The 18,654-nt window shown below is 59.2% G+C and overlaps 8 protein-coding genes across 8 annotated transcripts; 5 read left to right on the top strand and 3 right to left on the bottom strand.

Annotated features, from left to right (window-relative positions):
- The first annotated feature begins 1,130 nt into the window (after positions 1-1,130).
- Positions 1,131-2,423, top strand: TRAVEDRAFT_155593 (20S proteasome subunit). The gene is made up of 5 exons (XM_008046175.1): positions 1,131-1,260; positions 1,319-1,472; positions 1,532-1,698; positions 1,760-1,934; positions 2,006-2,423. Exons 1-5 carry the CDS (start codon positions 1,205-1,207, stop codon positions 2,273-2,275), a joined length of 822 nt encoding a protein of 273 aa, XP_008044366.1. The 5' UTR covers positions 1,131-1,204; the 3' UTR covers positions 2,276-2,423.
- A 610-nt stretch (positions 2,424-3,033) lies between these two features.
- On the top strand, positions 3,034-4,443 carry TRAVEDRAFT_53258 (uncharacterized protein; the record flags this gene model as incomplete). The annotated part of the gene is made up of 7 exons (XM_008046174.1): positions 3,034-3,084; positions 3,120-3,278; positions 3,343-3,504; positions 3,572-3,650; positions 3,701-3,838; positions 3,912-4,117; positions 4,189-4,443. 7 exons carry the CDS (start codon positions 3,034-3,036, stop codon positions 4,441-4,443), a joined length of 1,050 nt encoding a protein of 349 aa, XP_008044365.1.
- A 949-nt stretch (positions 4,444-5,392) lies between these two features.
- TRAVEDRAFT_53257 (uncharacterized protein) lies at positions 5,393-6,725 on the top strand (the record flags this gene model as incomplete). The annotated part of the gene is made up of 7 exons (XM_008046173.1): positions 5,393-5,422; positions 5,484-5,645; positions 5,702-5,863; positions 5,922-6,000; positions 6,055-6,186; positions 6,243-6,451; positions 6,519-6,725. The coding sequence occupies 7 exons, from the start codon at positions 5,393-5,395 to the stop codon at positions 6,723-6,725; spliced, it is 981 nt and encodes a 326-aa protein (XP_008044364.1).
- Positions 6,726-7,502: 777 nt separating this feature from the next.
- TRAVEDRAFT_75099 (uncharacterized protein) lies at positions 7,503-8,966 on the top strand (the record flags this gene model as incomplete). The annotated part of the gene is made up of 7 exons (XM_008046172.1): positions 7,503-7,532; positions 7,590-7,754; positions 7,817-7,978; positions 8,037-8,115; positions 8,171-8,305; positions 8,370-8,578; positions 8,636-8,966. The coding sequence occupies 7 exons, from the start codon at positions 7,503-7,505 to the stop codon at positions 8,897-8,899; spliced, it is 1,044 nt and encodes a 347-aa protein (XP_008044363.1). The 3' UTR covers positions 8,900-8,966.
- Positions 8,967-9,339: 373 nt separating this feature from the next.
- Positions 9,340-12,301, bottom strand: TRAVEDRAFT_155588 (uncharacterized protein; the record flags this gene model as incomplete). The annotated part of the gene is made up of 4 exons (XM_008046171.1): positions 9,340-9,566; positions 9,620-10,393; positions 10,443-11,075; positions 11,991-12,301. 4 exons carry the CDS (start codon positions 12,299-12,301, stop codon positions 9,479-9,481), a joined length of 1,806 nt encoding a protein of 601 aa, XP_008044362.1. The 3' UTR covers positions 9,340-9,478.
- A 342-nt stretch (positions 12,302-12,643) lies between these two features.
- Positions 12,644-16,226, top strand: TRAVEDRAFT_24221 (uncharacterized protein; the record flags this gene model as incomplete). Its single annotated transcript, XM_008045798.1, has 11 exons — positions 12,644-12,701; positions 12,753-12,886; positions 12,939-13,035; positions 13,067-13,105; positions 13,291-13,840; positions 13,885-13,979; positions 14,033-14,295; positions 14,345-14,464; positions 14,512-15,330; positions 15,524-15,596; positions 15,655-16,226. 11 exons carry the CDS (start codon positions 12,644-12,646, stop codon positions 16,224-16,226), a joined length of 2,820 nt encoding a protein of 939 aa, XP_008043989.1.
- A 261-nt stretch (positions 16,227-16,487) lies between these two features.
- On the bottom strand, positions 16,488-17,091 carry TRAVEDRAFT_31879 (uncharacterized protein). Its single transcript, XM_008045855.1, has 2 exons — positions 16,702-17,091; positions 16,488-16,643 (listed from the first exon to the last, which is right to left on the bottom strand). Exons 1-2 carry the CDS (start codon positions 16,888-16,890, stop codon positions 16,551-16,553), a joined length of 282 nt encoding a protein of 93 aa, XP_008044046.1. The 5' UTR covers positions 16,891-17,091; the 3' UTR covers positions 16,488-16,550.
- Positions 17,092-17,861: 770 nt separating this feature from the next.
- TRAVEDRAFT_24219 (uncharacterized protein) lies at positions 17,862-18,654 on the bottom strand (the record flags this gene model as incomplete). Its single annotated transcript, XM_008045797.1, has 2 exons — positions 17,862-18,275; positions 18,337-18,654. The coding sequence occupies 2 exons, from the start codon at positions 18,652-18,654 to the stop codon at positions 17,862-17,864; spliced, it is 732 nt and encodes a 243-aa protein (XP_008043988.1).

The raw sequence follows: 18,654 nt of genomic DNA, 5'->3' as shown, positions 1-18,654 counted from the left end.
TGAGCATGAGACGGCGCCGCTCCATACTGCGGCGGATGTGTAAGGTGGTTCAACAGTGATTGGTCTGGTGGCGATGATGTCTGAGGATGGACCTAACACCGGGTCGCGCCCATACGCGATGGCCGACGTTGTCGCATTCCTACCGAGTCAATACTGTCGAACACCGTGAGGCTGAAAACGTGCAGAGCGAGATAGCAGTTGCGAGGTGGAAGATGCGGTTCATCGCTATTGCTGAGGGCGCGCAACTCCGGTCGGAGAAGGAGGTCAATATTATCCCAGCTTGTTGCGCACCTGTAAGCGACGCGGAGAGACGCGGCTAGCGTCTGATATCTCAGCGTTAGATAATTGGAAGGTCAGTGTGTGGAGAATATGCATTTAGCGTTGTCAGGCTCGACGCACCTGCTTATGGGGATAAGCCAGCCCTGCACAAGCCCAAGTAGGTGGTGTCGCCGCAGTAGATGCCAAGTCTGTATGTGGTTGCAACCTGCCGAGTCTTTGCAGGTTGCAGGCCGTGCAGCAGGACGCCAAATGGAGATACCAGCGTCACAGTCGGGTACCTTGCTAAGAACTGCACCCGCTCCAGAATCTACTGTTCGAGATGACACCATGAACATGATCGCCGCCCGGAGATGGTAGCGGCGTAGCCTGAGTCTGCTGCTATTCGCGGGATCGGGGAGGGTGCTGCACTTCTTATGAAGTTCTTGTGGCAGTCGCATACGCTCACAACGAATGCATGCCACTGTCATGGCAAGCAGACCCTGTGAAGCATATTGTAAGTCAAACTCAGGTCGAGTTAGTACGAAAAGAAGGACCGCACCTTCTCGCTCTCGAGAACGTCGGTCTCCGGATGGTGAATGCGCATGAAAAGTACGTCTTGTCTTTCATGGCAGTACGCCCAAGTTGATGCAAACCCATCCAGGTTTCTGACAGTGACTTTCTCATCCAGCAGTCAGCCGAAGCTGCATGTTTTCGAATGGCCCTCACTCCCTGAGACGATGGGAAGAGAACGCGGACGAGAGGATGAAGAGGGAGGTCAAGAGCGCGAGCGCGAGAAAGGCGCCGCAGACGCGATCGGGTGTCCGGGGGCGCGACACGCGTCGACTGGCGCGGACTGGACGCGTAACCTCCTCCATCCTCTCCTCATCCCTTCCTCCTCGTCCTCGTCCCTCTGCTCGCTGCACATCCTCACCGGTCTACGATCAACATGGCGACAGCATCGGTGTACAAGGGTGCCGGATTTGACTTCACAAACGAAGTCCGGTGCGTCCTACATCCATCCAAAGCACTTCACCCATTCATCCAGTGTATGCGCGTCCAGGAACACATTCCTCTCCGAGCGCGGAATCCCGCTCCCCAAAGCTACCAGCACCGGTACCACCATCGTCGGATGCCTCTTCAAAGATGGTATCATCTTGGGCGCGGATACCCGTGCGACGGAGGGTCCCATCGTAGCGGACAAGAACTGCGAGAAGGTGCGTCTGCCGCGCGTCCGTGTGCCTTGCTCTGCCTGACCCCAAGACATCACGCATAGATCCACTTCATCACGGACAACATTCGCTGCTGTGGTGCGGGTACCGCCGCCGACACAGAATTCACGACCGCCCTCATTTCCTCTAACATGGAGTTGCACGCGCTTTCGACCGGCCGCAAGCCGCGTGTAGTAACAGCAATGACCATGCTCAAGCAGATGCTCTTCCGGTTCGTTTACTCATGTCCAGATATAACAACTCATGAATTCCAATCGCGTTCTGCCTCGCAGATACCAGGGTCACATCGGTGCCGCGCTCGTACTCGGCGGAGTAGACGCCACCGGCCCACAACTCTTCACCATCCACCCCCACGGTTCCACAGACAAGCTCCCGTATGTGACCATGGGCTCCGGTAGCTTAGCAGCAATGGCCGTCTTCGAGTCGAAGTGGCAGCCAAACATGGAGGTACGCACCTGCCCCCTCCCCATGCGCATCCCCTCCCTCCCCATGCTCACACTCCGCGTCCCCCTCCACAGCGCGCAGAAGCGCTCGACCTCGTCTGCGCCGCGATCTCCGCGGGTATCTTCAACGACCTCGGCTCCGGCTCGAACGTCGACGCGTGCGTGATCACCGCCTCGCACACGGAGATGCTCCGCAACCTCGTGAAGCCGAACGAGCGCGTGCAGAAGGAGCGCTCGTACCAGTTCCGCCGCGGGACGACCGCGATCAAGAAGGAGTCCATCCGGAGCCTCATCGTTGACGAGGACGTCACGAGCATCGCGGGCGAGGCGATGGACATCAGCTAGAGTACTCGTCGAGCGCGAAGGGAGTTTGTGTGTAGGTGCGAACGATTGTAATTGTATGGACGGTTTGCTGCACACAGGGCTTGGCATACGTTTGTGCACTGCGCCCGGACTTTTTTGTTGTTGTTGTGGTAAACTTTTTAAGGCCAGCAGCATCGGCACCATTCTGGTGAGTCGCCCATTACGAGCTGAACTGCACATGCTGACATGAACATCCGCGTGCAAGGGTATCACTCTTCCTATTAATGCGTGCATGCGCGAGAGCTGTGGTTCGCCACGGAGTGCAAGCGCTAGGACTTTTTAAAATGCGGTACCTCGTGTCGTCATCCAATGGGAAGATCCAAACGAGTATGATCTTGCGCTCTTCCTTGAAACCTTACTCGAGCCTGCTATCAGGGTGGACGCCGGTTCCTCAAAGCTCAGTGGTCAACCTCGCAGCTCTAACACGCTAAATATACCGAGTGTGAACATCGACATCGCCCCATCCTAAGCACTGCTCTATCGCTTTGCCGCGATCTGATATCGAAGGCACGGGTCTGTCCTCTGCCCCCTCATCAGCTTCCCTCCCAAGTATGGACGCAATCGTGCGCAAACCCTTCCGTTTACGAGGCGGGCGGCTCGTCAAACGCGCCTGACATCTTCATGGCCCCACAGCGTGTGGCCCTGAACGCTATGCACTTCGTTCATATGCGAGTATATAACACCAATGCGGGGTCTCGTCGAGCCTCGACTTCTTGACAGCCTCGCATTTCATCTCCGCCATGGACACTATCTTCTACCTCCGGATCGAGGCGAGCATCCATCTCGCGTTTGTGTCATGCGTAACATGTCTGACCTACCTGAATAGGTCGCTCTCCTGTTCCTGGAGTCCCTCCTTTACGGGGCGTTTTGCGTCCTCTATATCATGTCGCTCTGGATCCTCATATGCCGCCAGCGGCACTCTGAACGCTCCGCATCATTCTGGATGGCCGGCGTCCTTACCGCCATGTTTGTGCTCGCCGGCACGGTACGCATATTCTCTCGATCGCCTGGGCTGCAACGCAGGGCTTAGTATGGTACCGTATATGCAGTACCTCGCTTTCGATGTCCGGCACCTCGTGGCCGCGTTCGCAGACCACAACAGCACCCCTGGCGGAACCTTGAGGTATCTGTGGGGGGAGGGGCACGACCCATCGCGCAACATGGATCCCGTTATCTTCATCATCATGACCTTCCTCGGGGATGGATTCATGGTACGTGCCGCCCTACACTCCCCGTCAGTGTCTGCCGTGCTCACTGTGGTGGTCACAATCCACGTAGACATACCGGATCTTCGTAGTCTGGAACCGGAAGCTGATTTCCCTCGTGCTGCCGGGGCTCCTCCTCGTGGGCGATCTGAGTGCGTCCTTTCGTACATCTGACAGCGTGTGCTCACCCTTGTGCTATCAGTCGCCGCTGGGTTTGTCGGAAACGGGCTCCTGTGGTACGAGACCCCGAAGGACTTCGACAGCCTGCTTGTCCCCGCCCTGCACTCGCGCCTCATCGCCTACTTCGCCATGACCCTCCTCACCAACCTCGCCATGACCCGTGAGTCCCATCCTCTCTCTTATCCTCTTGTCCTCTCTTCTTTCCGTACTAACCCGCCGCCCACCGCCCACAGTGCTGCTCCTCGGCCGGCTGTGGTGGCACGACCGCCGCGCAAAGCGCTACCACGCGCCGCACGGGCACTCCGTGCACTGGCGCGTCATGCGCACCATCCTGCACTCCGAGGCCGCCTACTCGCTCGGTGTCGTGCTCAACCTCGCCGCGTGCGCCGCGCGCTCGCAGCTCGTCCTCCTCACCTCCTGCGTCCTCCCCCCGCTCATCGTGCGTACCCCTCCATCTCGTCTAGCGGGCGTATCGGTATCGGAGCTGACTTGAGACGGCGGGGCTGATAGGGCATATCGTTCGCGCTGATCATCATGCGGATCGGGCTGAGCGAGGTGCTGACGGACGGTAGCGAGAAGGGCGCTGGGGAGGCGATGAACGACCCGGCGCGTGCATTGGCGTGTATCGCGGTCAATGTGCACATCTCGCGCACGGTTGACATGGATAGCGAGCAGGGCACGACGTGCGACGACAAGACGGTGTCCGCGTGCCATGGCGACTCGGAAGAAGTCTCGGTGGATGAGCACACGGTGGTGGCGGTCTGATCTAGATACAACGCTGGTATGTGCACTTATGGCTTCGGTGCGATGGTGCTGATGTTCTATAGGGTTTGCTGCGCTGTGGTAGATACAACGCGGTCAATAGAGATGAAGTTGTGCGCCCTGTTGTCGATGACATTTCGTGACCGTCGCGCCTCGCTTGGAACTACTCTGCAAATCTCAGTATCGACGCATCATCCGCAAATAGACGTCTTGCACGCGGCTGGCCTGTCCGTACATCTTCGTATTTAGCATACGCCGGACGAGCTTTACCTCTCGTGCCCCGTTGCAACGGGGCACGAGGGGAATACTCATCACTTGGGCACGACGCGATGGGCATGTGGCAGCCATTCGGAATGGCTGCTTGTCTCAACCTCAGGCAAGTCGCTTTCTATCTCGGGGCCATCATCCGACCGGCGCGCGTTGTGCTGAACCCTAACTTCAGCTTCCAAACTGTAACAGCGGTGTTTTCGGATGTGTGCCACACGATGCATCGGAGAATGCGGTACGTGGTCTTGGGCGCATCGTCGGGAACTCCTACCCGTCCGTCTAACAGGGGCCTGGTCGGCAAGAGTGCCAATGGCAGGGGTGGTCGCAATCGGCGCTGCGCCCCGCTCGCAGGACGACCCGTCTTATAGATCACGATTCGATCCTTGGCCTCATGCTTTGCACTGCAGGATCATCGCCCGTCATGCGTGCAACTTTCTCCACAGCAAAACTGCGTTATGCGTTCTCCTTTGGTACGAACTAAGAATACGCTCTCCGACCACCTTGGTAAACAGCAGGACTCCAGGGTAACGCCATCTGACTGACCTGAGAGTCGACCTTTAGCTCTAGGGTGCCATTGGATTACCCGCTTCGTACGGCGCTGGTATCCACGCGACATGGCTGTAGAGCATCTCGACTCAAGGACATAAAGTCAAGGTTGCTCGCCGCTGTGTCTTTATCGCCCAACATGGCCGACCCTTCATTGCTTGCGGTAATGGTGAGAACCCTTACCCTCTATCCTTCCCGTCGACCAAGGGCCTCCCTGACTCTTCGCTCAGCTCCTCATCCTCTTCGCAGAATCACTGCTGTATGGAGCATTCTGCGTGCTTTTTCTCATCTCGATGTCTGTCCTCGTATACCGACGGCGTCGCGATGGGCGCTCGTGGGTTAGCATATGGATGTCCGCGATCGTCACGACTATGTTCATTCTGGCCGGGGTGGTGCGCCAGCTCTTTGCACATCCAGCGTCTCAACCCGCTAATCCGCATTTCTACAGTACCTCGCGCTTGACATTCGCCACTTGAAGGTAGCCTTTGTCGACCACAGCGCAACGCTTGGCGGACCCTTGGCATACTTGCAACAACAAGGGAGTGACCCATTCCGCAATGTGCACCCCTACATCTTCGGGCTCATGACCCTCATGGGTGACGGATTCATGGTGAGCAACTCTTCGTTTTCATACTGGTTCGCTGCGTCTGACGGCTTTGAAATCGAAGATATACCGCGTCTTCGTTGTCTGGAACTGTCAACTGATTTCTCTGGTGGTACCCGCCCTCCTTCTGCTGGGTGATATGAGTGCGTTGTATGAATTGCATCTTCGATATAGGTGCTGACAATCTATATGCATAGTTGCTGGCGGTATCGCCGGCCTTGCGCTAATAAAAGGCTCGCGGACCTATTACTCCATCACGGCACCGGGGGCTCGCACACAACTCATCGCTTACTTGTCTATGACCCTCCTGACAAACATAATAACCACATGTATGTTCCACAGCTTTGCATGACGCGTCTATATGCTGACTCGTTCCGCTATGAAGCACTACTTCTCGGGCGTCTTTGGTGGCATGACAGGACTACCAAAAAGTATCTCTCTGAAGACGCATACGACTCCGTGCCCTGGAAGGTCATGAAAACCATCGTGCAGTCCCAAGCCGCCTACTCTGCCGGCGTGGTTTTCAACCTTGCTACATACGCTGCTCGTTCCAACCTAGTGCTCGTCACCAATGCTATCCTACCGCCCCTCATCGTATGTGGACTCCTCCGTACTTGATTTGACGAGACACTCTAAGAGAATTGTTCACGGATATCTATAGGGCATATCCTTCACGATCATCATCACCCGGATCGGACTCAGTGAGGTGCTAGGGGACACGACCAATATCAGACCAGCATCGAGTCTTGCCTTTGGCAACAGTGCTGCAACCCGTAGCGACCCTGAACTAGCACCACCAAATGTCGCTGTGACCACGCGGACCGGATACGTCGAAGAAGATGAGAGCGAGACGCGGGTATTGAGTTGAGATTGCTAACTATGCAATCTCCCTGCGAACGAAGCCACCGTATCGTGGGGCGGCCGCAGAAGTCTACACGCCTCCGTGTAGGCAGACTCATACCGGTGAGTAGGTCCTGAACGCCCTTTCTATCCATGCCATGACCTCACGTTATCTGTTTTTGCAGATCTAGCTACTTGTCTTGCTACCCTGTTTGACGTTTGACAGCACCTTCTTCATGATGAGTGGCGATTTACACCCAAGAGTCCAGTACGGCCGCGCGAAGGGGCGCAGCCGTCATGAGCATGAGCTCCGGTACGTCTTGAAAACTTGATCCTGACCGTGTCCCAGATGCCTGTGTCACGCGACTCCATGGAGAGATAGAAGTGTGGGTCCAAGGGAATCGTATCCGGCGAAGAGATGCTGCCGGTGTCCATGGGCGGCGATGATATCGATAGGGCAGTGATATATGGGTACGGTTTGATTGTTGTGCGCCTCCCTTCGGTGAGCGGTCCACGTGTACTTGGACGCAGACTTCTTCTGCTTCGCAGCAGCTCGTGTTGGTTGGGTTGACCCGCGTCTACGGTTCGTGACCACCACGCGGACTGCGCGCTCACACTGATAAAGTTAGCTATAGGGGTCGCGCGCCTGCGTGCTGGACAGCCTACCATGATGTAGCGAAGGATAGAAGACCGCTCGCCATTGGTGTATCTGAAGATCAGCGCCACCCTGTCCGGCGGGCTCACTGCTAGGACATATAACATCTGAGCTCCGTAATGCACTCACGGAACCCCCGAGGTATCCGTCATGTCAGACAAGTCGTTCCTCAGGATTGAGGTGAGCAAATACTCCCTCAGGGAGCATCAGTTCACATTTCACTGATGAAGACACCAGTTTCTCGTCCTCTTCGTAGAAACCTTGTTATTTGGGGTGTTCTGCGTTCTGTATCCGATCTCAATATGGATCCTGGTATATCGACAACGTCGCAACCGGCGCCGCTCTACCCCAAGTTTCTGGATGACAGCGGTCGTCACTACCATGTTCCTCCTGGCTGGCACAGTCAGTCCATCTCTTGAACAAATGCGATCATATTCCAAGGCTCATATGCGGATACGTCACAGTATCTATCGATCGATGTCAACCATCTATCGGCGGCTTTTGCAGACCACAGCATGACGCCCGGCGGTCCTTTGGCTTACTTCGAACGTCCCGGGAACGACCCGTCTCGCTACGTTTCTTCCACCATATTTGCTTTGATGACGGTCTTGGGTGATGCGTTCATGGTGCGTGACCCTTCCTCTCGGCCACATTTCCTGTGAAATAACGCTTTCATATACGAAGATGTATCGAATTTATGTGGTCTGGGAGCAGAAGTGGTTCTCTTTGATCATCCCCGGCCTCCTCCTCGCAGGCGATCTAAGTAGGCCCTTTCGTACCTTGCTCTAGGACGATAATTGAGATGCTGCTTCATTCAGTCACCACTTCTTTGGTAGCCGACCTCTTGCTTGGTGGTACGCCCTTGACCTATGACCTCTCGTTCATACTGGTCGGTCGCGCACGGTTCATCGCCTACTTCGTTGTGGTGCTGTTGACCAATATAATCATGACTCGTAAGTACCATATTTGTTTGAAACCGTTCGGCGAGATACCTATTAATCTACGCCCGTCTCGTAGTCCTACTTCTTGGTCGTCTTTGGTGGGACGACAGAAGAATACGGCGACATTGTCCTCGAGATGCGTCCAACTCCGTACACTGGCGCGTTATGAAGACCATCGTGCAGTCGCAGTCTGTTTACTCCATCGGGGTGGTCTTCAATCTCGCCGCGTACGCCGCTCACTCCAATCTTGTGCTCATCACCAACGCAATCCTCCCTCAACTGATTGTACGTACTCGGTCCTGCCCTCGGTGTCAGCCCAAGCTCATACACACCGCCTACCAGGGTATATCATTCACTCTGATTATCACTCGCATCGGCCTAAGCGAGGTGCTGAACGTCACATCCGACAACCGTCAGACGGACGCGACTACCATCGAGTTCAGCGACCGAGGCCGGACGCCGCCGCCACCCATTGCGGTTGACGTGTTTGTCTCACAATCGACCTGTAGCGACGAGATAGCCTCGCACGACGACAAGGCCCGGGCAGGGGAACCCCACGTCGACTTCACCGCAGATCGCCATATGCCCGTGTTGCAGAAGGTGTAGACAAGACGCCAATACCGTACTAATCTTGCCGGACTTCATTCCTTCGTACTGTGGCCGCATCCGTCTCCTACCATCCATGATTACGAACACTCTATTGATAATGAAAGTACGATAACGAGCTGTTTCCTAGGCCTGGACATAGACAAAAAGAGAGCCTTGAGATAGCGTACGTGTATCAGTCCAACCACCGCCTTACCCGGCACGTCCACCTCTAGGTCTGAGCCAAACTTGCCTGCGCCCGCCGTCACGTATGTCTGAGTCAATGAACAGGAGTCGCTGAGCATCTCGTTCACGCTGATCATCACCCACGTCGGGTTCGACGATATCATGGGCCAGCTGGAGAGGGCTGACAGGCCGGCGCCGGAGCGCGGCTTGCGCCTGGAAAAAAGCTCGTTGCCTACTGTGTCCTTAGCATGCGATGTTTGAGCATCCAACTCGTCCGCAACGTGTCTTCCGTGTACATTACGCCAGAGCATTATCCTATCGACACAGCACAAGTAATAACAGCGATCTAAGTACGAGCCTCGTCCGTCTACGTCTACGTCGTCGTCGTCGTCACGCCCATCCCGGGGGCGCAGCTCATGAGTCAAACGTCTCCTGCAGCTCCCCGTGGATCGAGAACGACATCCGCCGCTGCGTCTTCGCCGCCCTCCGCCCGCCCGTCGTCCTGTCGAAGCCGTCAGTATCTGTCCCACGCGCCCCGTCCAACGGGCCACGCACCGCTGCTCCTGGCACACGAAGTTGTCCGGCGCGCCCTCCCACTCCTCCAGCAAATCCTGTCTACTCCCCACCTCGCGCTCCTCCTCGCGGTCCGGCGGCCCGAACAGGTCCAGCGCGAGCTGCGTGTGCGACACGCCCGCATACGTCGTCACGCACCGCGGGTTCACCAGTATCCGCGCCGCGAGGAACACCGCGTTCGGGATCGTCAGCCGCACCGTGTCCGCGTCCCACGCCGGCTCTGGGGGGTCCGCCACGGGCAGGTCCGACGCGTCGTAGTCCGAGCCCGCGTTCGCGTCCGCGTCGTCCTTGGGCTTGTCCGCCTGTCGCGGCGCAAGCTCTTCTGCCTCCACGGGCGCTGGCGCGCGCTTCCGTTGTTGAATGGGCGACTCGGCGGCGTCAGCGGGGGCGGCGACGTCCGGCTCGTACGCCTTCATACCTTCCTTGGCTTTCCACAGCCAGAGGTCGCGGCAGAACCATGCTTGGGTGCTGTCCAGACACGGCGCGTCCGGCTCGCGCTCGGGGACGTCTGCGTGGCTCGCGGTCGAGTTGAAGAAGTCGGTGCCCGCGCGGTACGCGATGCCGGCATAGTATGACTGCGCGGGGTCGACCACATGCGTGCCGGACTCGCAGCAGAAGACCTGGAAGGGGAGATGTTGGGTGTAGCGCTGCGCGCTGGTGGGGTCGCGCGGGGGCACGGAGGTCGTCGACGACTCGGAGATCGCGGAGGACTTTGACTGGCGGAACTGGTCGCCGTTGATATCGCGCGTGCGCCATCTAGGGGGTGTTAGCGGGGGGTGCGCAGGAAAGAACGGGCGCGGCGCACCTGTCGGAGAAGATGAAGAAGCCGTTGTGCTCGGCCCAGTCCATGCCGCACACCATCGCGGCTTCGTTCACGATGCTGACCTTGATCGTCTCGAGGATGTCATTCGGGCACGTGAAGCCCTTCAGCCAAATGACGCGGTGGAAGTTGATGTGGCGGCGTTCATAGAGTTCGTGGAGAGGCTCGAGCACGAGGTTGCGGGTGTAAGCCTCCTCAAGCGGGTAGTATGCGGCCGAAGGGTCTTCTGTCATGCCGGGCACGCGTCTGATGCGGAATGGGACGCCGAGGAGAGTGAGAACAGCCTCGCAAAGATCGGTGAGGGTCTCTGTGGAATCGGAGGAGTCGTAGTCGAGCATAGACACGAAGATGTTCGAGGGCCCGAGGCGCTTCGCGAGCTGGACAATGACGGAGAGCTGGTCGACGAGGAAGTGGTCGGCGGAGTGGATGACCATGCCGACGAAGTAGAGGTGATTCTGCCGTGCGAGGTCTTCGTACGCGTCCTCGTACTTGTTCTGGCCGAAAGGGCGAGTGAGGGTGGGGCAGAGCGCGGCGACCCAGCCGTTGAGGGTCAGCAATTGCTCTATCGCGGAGAGCACAGACTGTTCGTCCATGTGCGACGTTTCGTGGCCTAGAATACTGTTGTTCGGCGTCAGTACCAAGTAGAACAGTTTCAACGAGCTATCAGGGTCGGTGCAGTCAAATCACGCCTCGAAGTGAGAACGTCCTGGGGTCCGCGGAACGGATATTCACCACTGGTACAGAATTCCCGTCATCTGGCGCAGATGTTCCACAGAATGCACTCAGTCCGGTCCATGGAACAAGCGCGAGTCGCCGAGTCGCCTTTTCTTTGAGTGAGCGACCGTCAAGTGCCGTACGCGCGCCGCTTGAAGTGCACCCTTAAGCCTTCGTATCCAGCGTAACGTCCTCCACAACCAGGTTCTTGGATCGCACACCGTGGAGAGTAGCGCGTATGACCTACTTGAGGTTGGCCACAGTAGCAGCAGCCACAATGCTGTGGAGAGCGTACAAGGCCGAAGTGGGAGGCGCGAGCCCGCCACTGGTATTGCAGCAGGCAGCACGCCACGCACCGCACGGTGTCGATCCAACACTCGTCACCGCTGTCACTCGACCAAGTCGCCAAACGCAGGGCATGTGCCGAAACGTGTTCTGTGGGACAAACCTCATCGTCGGCGGAAATTCAGGAGACAGGACGCTCTCCATTGGCGGGACTTGTGCCGACGCGTGTTCTGCGGGACAGATCTCGCGGGCCCCGGGACTTTCTGCTCAAAGTAGAACGCACCGAGGCTCAGGTGCTTCAGCAAAGCAAGGGCGTGGGTCGCGACATGGGTGAACGATTACAGAGCCCCTTGAAGATCGCCTAGAGTGTAAGCGGGAACCGCACGCGCATCACAAGTTCCCTTCAGATGGTCGTCTTGCACTCAAAATAAGTGCACCGGTATCCATGTACGGTATGTGACCTCATACCGAGAGGTGATAGGTCGAGAGGAGGCCGGCCGCAGAAAAGCCGCAGGGGGAAGAGGCAAGACTCACTATGGTTTCTGAAAGCGTTCCCAGTAGTCCTGCACACCATCGTTGACAATGTCCGCAAAGAGGTCAGAGCGGTCGTCTCTGCCTATTCGAGCCTGGAGGAACTTGTGCTTGCGGGCATCGAGCTGCTTGTCGGAGCCGGTGACGAGGTCAAGGACGTTTTGTTTCCGGATTTCGTTGGGATCGGAGGTACCGTAAAGCGACGAGACCGAGGGTGAGTTGGTGGGGGATGCAACGAGGACCTTGACGACGAAAGCAAAGACAGCAAAGCCGAGGACGCGGAGGACGGTGCGTCTCCGGATGATGAGGGCCATGGCGCGGTCGACGGAGGTGGCAAGTCGCGTAGGCGCCCATTAACCTCGAATGCACTTCCGTTCGGCATCTCCCGGCTCCTCCGGCCCGCACAGCCAATCCCCCTCACTTTGCCGAAGTGTCTGGGCGTGTCGCCTCGAGAGGCATGCACTCTCTGTCGGTGTGATACATAGTGCATGACTATTTCAGTAATCCAGTTCCTGGGGCTTATTGAGCTGCGTTGGAACCTCTCAATGCGATGCGAGCCCCGGGGGCAGATGTATATATTGAGCGCCTATTCGACGCGTCGCGACGCGTTTGTGGGCGCCTGTCCCCGCGTTCGCTCTCTCACCACTCCCTCGAGCATGTGGCTCATCTCAGGTCCCTTCGACGACGAGTACGACGACGGGCCACCCCCGACAAGTGAGCCTGCCCCAGATGCGCTCTCTTCATACTTGACCTGACGTGCGGCAGAGACGAAACTACTCAAGACGGGTAAAGAGTACCCCGTCGGACGCAAAGACCAGCCGCTCTCCATCAAGAACAAGGCCATCTCCAAAGGCTCCCACGTCGTCTTCATCGTCGGAGAATGCACCGAGGAGCAAGCGGTACGTATCCCCCACCCAGCCGTAGACCACCGCACGACCTCACACCGTACAGGCCGACCCGGCCTTCGTCCCCACACTCTCCCTTTACAACCCCGCGGAGCGTAACCGGACGATTGAGCGTCCGACCATCCAAGCCCCGCGCATCAAGTGTGAGCCGCACACCTCGACATTTCTTCACAGCGAGGATGTTGTCCACATGTCTCAATTTGTCTACGTTCGGTACGTTCAAATGTTCCTTTTCTGCAAGCCAGCTATCGAGACTTCACAGGGTGCGCTGGGAACCAGTATGCTGCTACAGCGGAAGTGCACGAGCCGGTCCCTCAATCTCAGTGAAAGACTGTGCCGACCTCGGTCCGTCCCCCTCTTGCCAGGCCCCCTCATCCCTCCGCTCACTGACCACCTAGGCATCCACGTCCTCCCGACGCTGCACCCCAGCATTACGCACCACCTCACGCCCACGTACACGCTCACGCCCGCGCTCGCGACCTCTCTCGTCGCGCTCTCCACGTTTGTGAAGCCGGAGTGGCTCGTCGCGGTTCTCGCCGCGGGTCGCGCTGAGCCCGGCGAGCTCAGCGCGCTCGAGGAAACCTTCGCACTCCCGCCCACGAGCAAGTTCCGCCCGACGTTTGCGCCCGCGCTCCCCCCACGGCTCAAGAAGTTCGACATCTGGCAGCCGAACGAGGAGCGCGTGGGCCTCTTCCGCGGGCACCGGTTTGTGTTTGCGGGGGAGAAAGGCGCGGAGGCGCCGGGCGTGCTGAAGGAGCTCGTAAGGAGCGCGGAAGGCGAGTACGAGTGCTTTGCGGTCGAGAACGGGCCGGGACGGTTTCGGCAGGTGCTTTCAAAGGGGAAGGCAAGGGGGTCGACGCTCGTGCTCATTGCTGATCAATACGCGGTCGTCGCTGCCGTGGGCGAGGATGGTTGGAGGGCGCTCAAGGAGGAGGCAAGAAGGCGCGTGTGTTGCTAACGTTTGCGGATGTCACGGCTGATGGTTGGCATAGCTTCGAGCTCAAGTTTCTCGCACCGGAGGCGATCCTTGAAGCGGTGGTCTATACTGACGTCTCGTATATAAACTCGTCAAGCACTGCTGAGGAACGTAGGTCATGGTATGGGGCTCAGTGTGATGAGCACGCGTTAAAATATGCACAGCTTTCCAAGAATCTGTCCTTCCCGACGTGATACCCAACTCTATCGAGGATGAGCCCTCGATGCCCCCGCCGACTGCGGCGCGGCAACGCGAGCCGTCTCCAGTACAAGAAGCGTCACAAGAGGCAGCACCGAGACGAAAGCTCCCTCGGCGTGCAGTATCCCGCGCGTCGTCTCGAGCACCTTCACCCCCACCTGTTCCCGCACCCGATTATGCTGATCATGCGAGGGAGTCTGAGCCGCCCGAGTCGTCACAACCACGCCGGGTATGTCTCCCACTCAACGGTTCCTGCTGAATGCTCACTCCTATTGCAGACCTTGGTAAGGCGGGCCGTCCGCCCGAAGACGGTTGACGATACAACCATGGACGTTGATACCTCCTCGATCATTGGGCGAGCTTCCGAAGAGCCCGCAGCGCGACCGAACCCCATCATCGTAAGCCCGAGTGCCCTCTTCCCTTACACCTTCATAGCTCACCTCAGGCACAGCCGCCTACACCCGGCCGTCCTTCCCGCCTCAAACGGCGCGTGGGCACGCAAGCACAGAACACCGCCAGCGGCAGCCAGCCGCTCGCCGACTCCGCGGACGTGCTGGTTCCCGACGCGCCCGAGCCCCCACACAAGAAGTTCAAGGCGCTCTTCGACGCGAGCGAGGGACTCAGCCTCGCCGACTACGGCTCACAGCGCGCGGACGAGAGCCCGACGCAGTACGAGGCGTCCATGCTGCCGCCCAGCGGGACGCGGACGACGGGTACTCGGAGCGGCGGGGAGCGGAGCGGGGTACCGCTGACGGTGCTGATGGAGGAGGAAGAGGAGAGCACGCTCGCGACGGGTTCGCTGCCCACGCAGGCCCATGCGCGCGGGACGAAGCGGAAGTCACAGCCGGAGGACGGAGACGTGGACATGGAGGACGTGCCGCCACGGACGAGAAGGCGGACGGAGGACGAGCCTCCTCAGTCGACGCAGGCGCCGCAGTCCCGCGCGGAGACACAGACGAGTTCGAAGAGCAAGCCGGTTTCGCAAGTCGTCACGCGCGTGGACATGGCGCAGGAGCAGGTGCACGTCAAGGAGAAGCCGCTGTCCAAGAAGCCGTCCGCCGCTGTGGGCGCGCCGCCCGGGGAGCCGGACAAGGATGCGGCGTTCCTGAAGGCGGTCGCATCGAAGAAGCGCGGGAAGAAGACAGAGGACACGTTCGACCGCGAGTTCAACAACCTGCGGATCTCGAAGCCGGAGCTCGACCGCGCGCAGGAGATGGAGAGCGACAAGTGGGGCGTGCTGGAGGAGTTTGGGGACGACGGGGACGTGCGCGGGAACTTCATGGTCGTGATGGAGATGCCGATATTTCGGGAGGGCGGGAATGGGGCAGGGGATCATTTGAGGAGGGGGGACGGGAGGCTGGAGTGGCAGGGGCGGCCGGACTTCAAGAAGTTTAAGCGGGCGAGTATTTGCCGATCGACACTACTCTTTCGTGATGACCGTGCTAACTTTGACACAGAAAAACTCGGGGCAGGAGCGGCAGCCGGTGGAGCTCGTCGTCGAGGAAGAGGGTGATCTCGGGATTGGTTCGCGTGCGTACCGTCTACTTCGCCCAAGTTCGTGTGTTGAAGCTCACTCTCTTTACTGCAGAATACTGGAAGGGCGGGTCACAGGCGCCGCCTACCTCTCAGCCGTACTCTCGCGCACACTCTCAGCAGCCCAAGGCAGAGGAATCCGAGCCGGAGAAGAGCACCACGCAGCGCTCGACCCAACGAGGCTCGAAAGGCCGCCCCAAGCCCGTGACCGACGACGATGATTCAGACGACGCCTCGATGATGACCGCTCCCTCAAAGCCAGCGAGCAAGAAAAAGAGCCAGCCGAAGAAATCCCAGCCGAGCAGGGCGTCAAGCTCGCAGCGGTCGACCAAGGGTACCCAGAAGCAGCCGCTGTTCATCGACTCGGACATCGAAGAGGTGGACGAGACGGCGGGCGTGGGCGCAGGCGCAGGCGAGTTTGGCTCAGACCTAGAGGTGGACGTGCCGGGGTCGGATGATGAGGGGCCGGCTACGTTGCGGTCGACGGCTACCCGCAGTGGAACGATACGGGGATCGGCGGCTGCGGGGAGGGCGAAGAGGCGTGCGGCGACTGTGGTTGATGACGATTCCGACGACGGAGCCACGTTCAAGGCGTTTGGGGCGCGGACGCGGCCGAGAAGGCGGTAGTTGGATTATTATACATTATCTCAAAGCTATCTTCTTGTCTAGGGGGGCTGCTTCATCCATCTAGGCATGCGGAAATGATTGGCTATCGTACTTTTAATGCCAATAGAGACTCCATAATTCTTAGTGGTTGGAGGTGGGTGATACTGATAGGATGCCTGCAGTGCTGATACCAGGCAACGGTGACATTAGATGGTGAGAGGGCTGGTACCTACGAAAGCATGATCTTGGGATGCACTGAACAGAGACTGTTAAAATATATGACCGATAGCATGCACAAAGATACGTCGCGGACGGGTTGGATGCTTAAACTTCGCGTGATGAGGGTTAGAAGCCGCGCTCCGGCCTGTCAACCTCCTCCAGCTGGCCCATGATATCGTCGAACCCAACGTGGGTGATGATCAGCGTGAACGAGATGCCCTAGAAGCATGCATCAGCACAGGCCCTAAGCGAAACCCAAATCAGAACGCGGACGCACAACAAGTGGGGGAAAGATGTATCCCGCGACAAGAAAGTAGGTCGAGTGGGTGAGGTAGAGCACGAGCTGCGCCAGAATAGACGCGGAATAAACCGCCTCCGACTGCACGATCGTCCGCGCCACTTTCCGATGTACGGTGGGGCCGGGGGTCGTCGTGCAGTACCGGCGGACGATACTGTCGTAGCGCATTAGTCGGCCCAAGATGCGCCTGCACCCCGTGTACGTCCAGAACCCAACTGCACCGCGCGCAGGGCCTGGTCCCACCACCCCCGCTCCCCCGCTCTCCGCAAGCAAGCGTCCAATCCGCGTCCCGCACAAAAGTCCAAGCCCTCACGCCGGCCCTCATGCCGGCCTTCCGCACACACCTCCACCTCCACCATACCCGCTCCCAGCTACCCACGATCACGTCGCCGCCTGCAAGCCGCGCGCGAGATACGCCCGTCTCCGCGCCACACACCCCTCGCTCCCGTCCCCCACGCCCGCCACCCTCCCCTGGCGCCCCACCCCAGCCGGCGCGCGCCCATCTCCTCCCCCCTTCCCCAGCAGCGCGCAGACAGGGTTCTCGCACCGGGCGTGCGGCTCCAACAGGCTTAGGGGGATCGTACGCGCGAGGGGTTCGGGCGGGCCGTCAGAGCGCGAAAACCCGGACTACGAGGCTCCCGAGGGGCCTGCGACTCGCGAAGATTTCTGGATCTGGATATGGGGGCTAGGCTGCGCGGACCTGAACGGCTGGTCCATCTCCCATGAAGCTGAAGCTGGTATGATCAGCGCGCACCCGTAGAAAACTCGTGCGTATCCCCCTCGCCGGGGCTGCTAGTAATATATGGCGTGCGCCGTCCGGTGCAGCAGTCCGGAACGCGCCGTTTGACGGCGGGCGGCCCAGTTTGGATACGCAGCAACATAAAAACCTGGGTGTATGCGTCAGCCACCGAAAAAATATCGAGGAGGGAGTTGATCGCCGACCGGTTTCAGGGTGACTCTACGCCGTATACCAGAGCGAGAGTCGTCTGTCAGAGCGTAGTGCTGTCTAATATGGCTGTATGCCTCTGTACGGGCTCTCCCAGCGGAAATTTCTGCAGGACACAACGTGCACAGCCTGGCGCACCTCCGCGTCCTCGCAACACGATACATATCGAACCAAACAAGCAACACAAGCGCCGTCACTGCACGACCCGGAACCGCGGCTGCACAATCCCCGCGGGCATCTCCCGCTGCCGCACAGGTACCGCAAACGCAAACGGTTCCAGCGGACGATCCCTCCTCACGAGGGTGACATACGAGCCCTCGAGCACGCAGAACTTCTCCTCGCCCTGCGGCACCTCCCCCGGCTTCATCCCAAAGCCCCTCTCGAGCGAGCCTAGCGGGCCCGCCATCGTGTACACCCCGGGCATGTTCGCGGGGGACGGCCAGAGCTCGAACCCGCGGGGCATGTTGACGGGCCGCCGGGCGCGCGTGTCGAAGAAGTCGAGGCAGAACTGGCGGTACGCCTCCATGCCCCCGTCCCACATGCGGATGGCGAGGTCGGAGTGCGGGATGTCGACCGTGTACACGCCGTCGCCCGCGCACGGCTTCCTCTGCGGGGGTGTGTCAGTGCGCTTCGGACGGCGAGGGCGAGGATAGGGGCGGGGGACGCACGCCGATAACATGGACGCCGGGGCCGAGGAGCAAGTCGGCGGACCCGTTCCAGTTGTGGAGGGTCTGCTGGCGCGTGCGGTCGTCGGTGGCACCGAGGAAGGTGAGGAGGTCGTGGATGTCCTCCTGCGGCATGGGCGTCCAGCAGGGGACGGCCGCTGCCAGGTACTCGTCCGCCTTCCATCGAAGGCGCTCTTCGGCTGCTTGGGGGGCGGCGGCGGGCGGCTGGGGGGCGGCTTGGACGTCTGCTAACGCGGCTTCAATCTCGGCAAGTCTTGTAGAGCGCTGCCGTGCGCGTTCATGGGCTGGCGGAGGATCCAT

The sequence above is a fragment of the Trametes versicolor genome, assembly GCF_000271585.1.
Source record: "Trametes versicolor FP-101664 SS1 unplaced genomic scaffold TRAVEscaffold_13, whole genome shotgun sequence".
NCBI lineage: Eukaryota > Fungi > Basidiomycota > Agaricomycetes > Polyporales > Polyporaceae > Trametes > Trametes versicolor.
This window is presented reverse-complemented; position numbering and strand designations above follow the sequence as displayed.

Bases quoted from the DNA above. Each gene is read 5' to 3' on its own strand.
- TRAVEDRAFT_155593 (XM_008046175.1), top strand. From the start codon at position 1,205: ATGGCGACAGCATCGGTGTACAAGGGTGCCGGATTTGACTTCACAAAC. The intron at 1,699-1,759 runs GTTCGTTTACTC...TCTGCCTCGCAG, and splicing joins CTCAAGCAGATGCTCTTCCG to ATACCAGGGTCACATCGGTG. The intron at 1,935-2,005 runs GTACGCACCTGC...CCCCCTCCACAG, and splicing joins AGTGGCAGCCAAACATGGAG to CGCGCAGAAGCGCTCGACCT.
- TRAVEDRAFT_31879 (XM_008045855.1), bottom strand. From the start codon at position 16,890: ATGCGCTACGACAGTATCGTCCGCCGGTACTGCACGACGACCCCCGGC. The intron at 16,644-16,701 runs GTGCGTCCGCGT...GCATGCTTCTAG, and splicing joins ACATCTTTCCCCCACTTGTT to GGCATCTCGTTCACGCTGAT.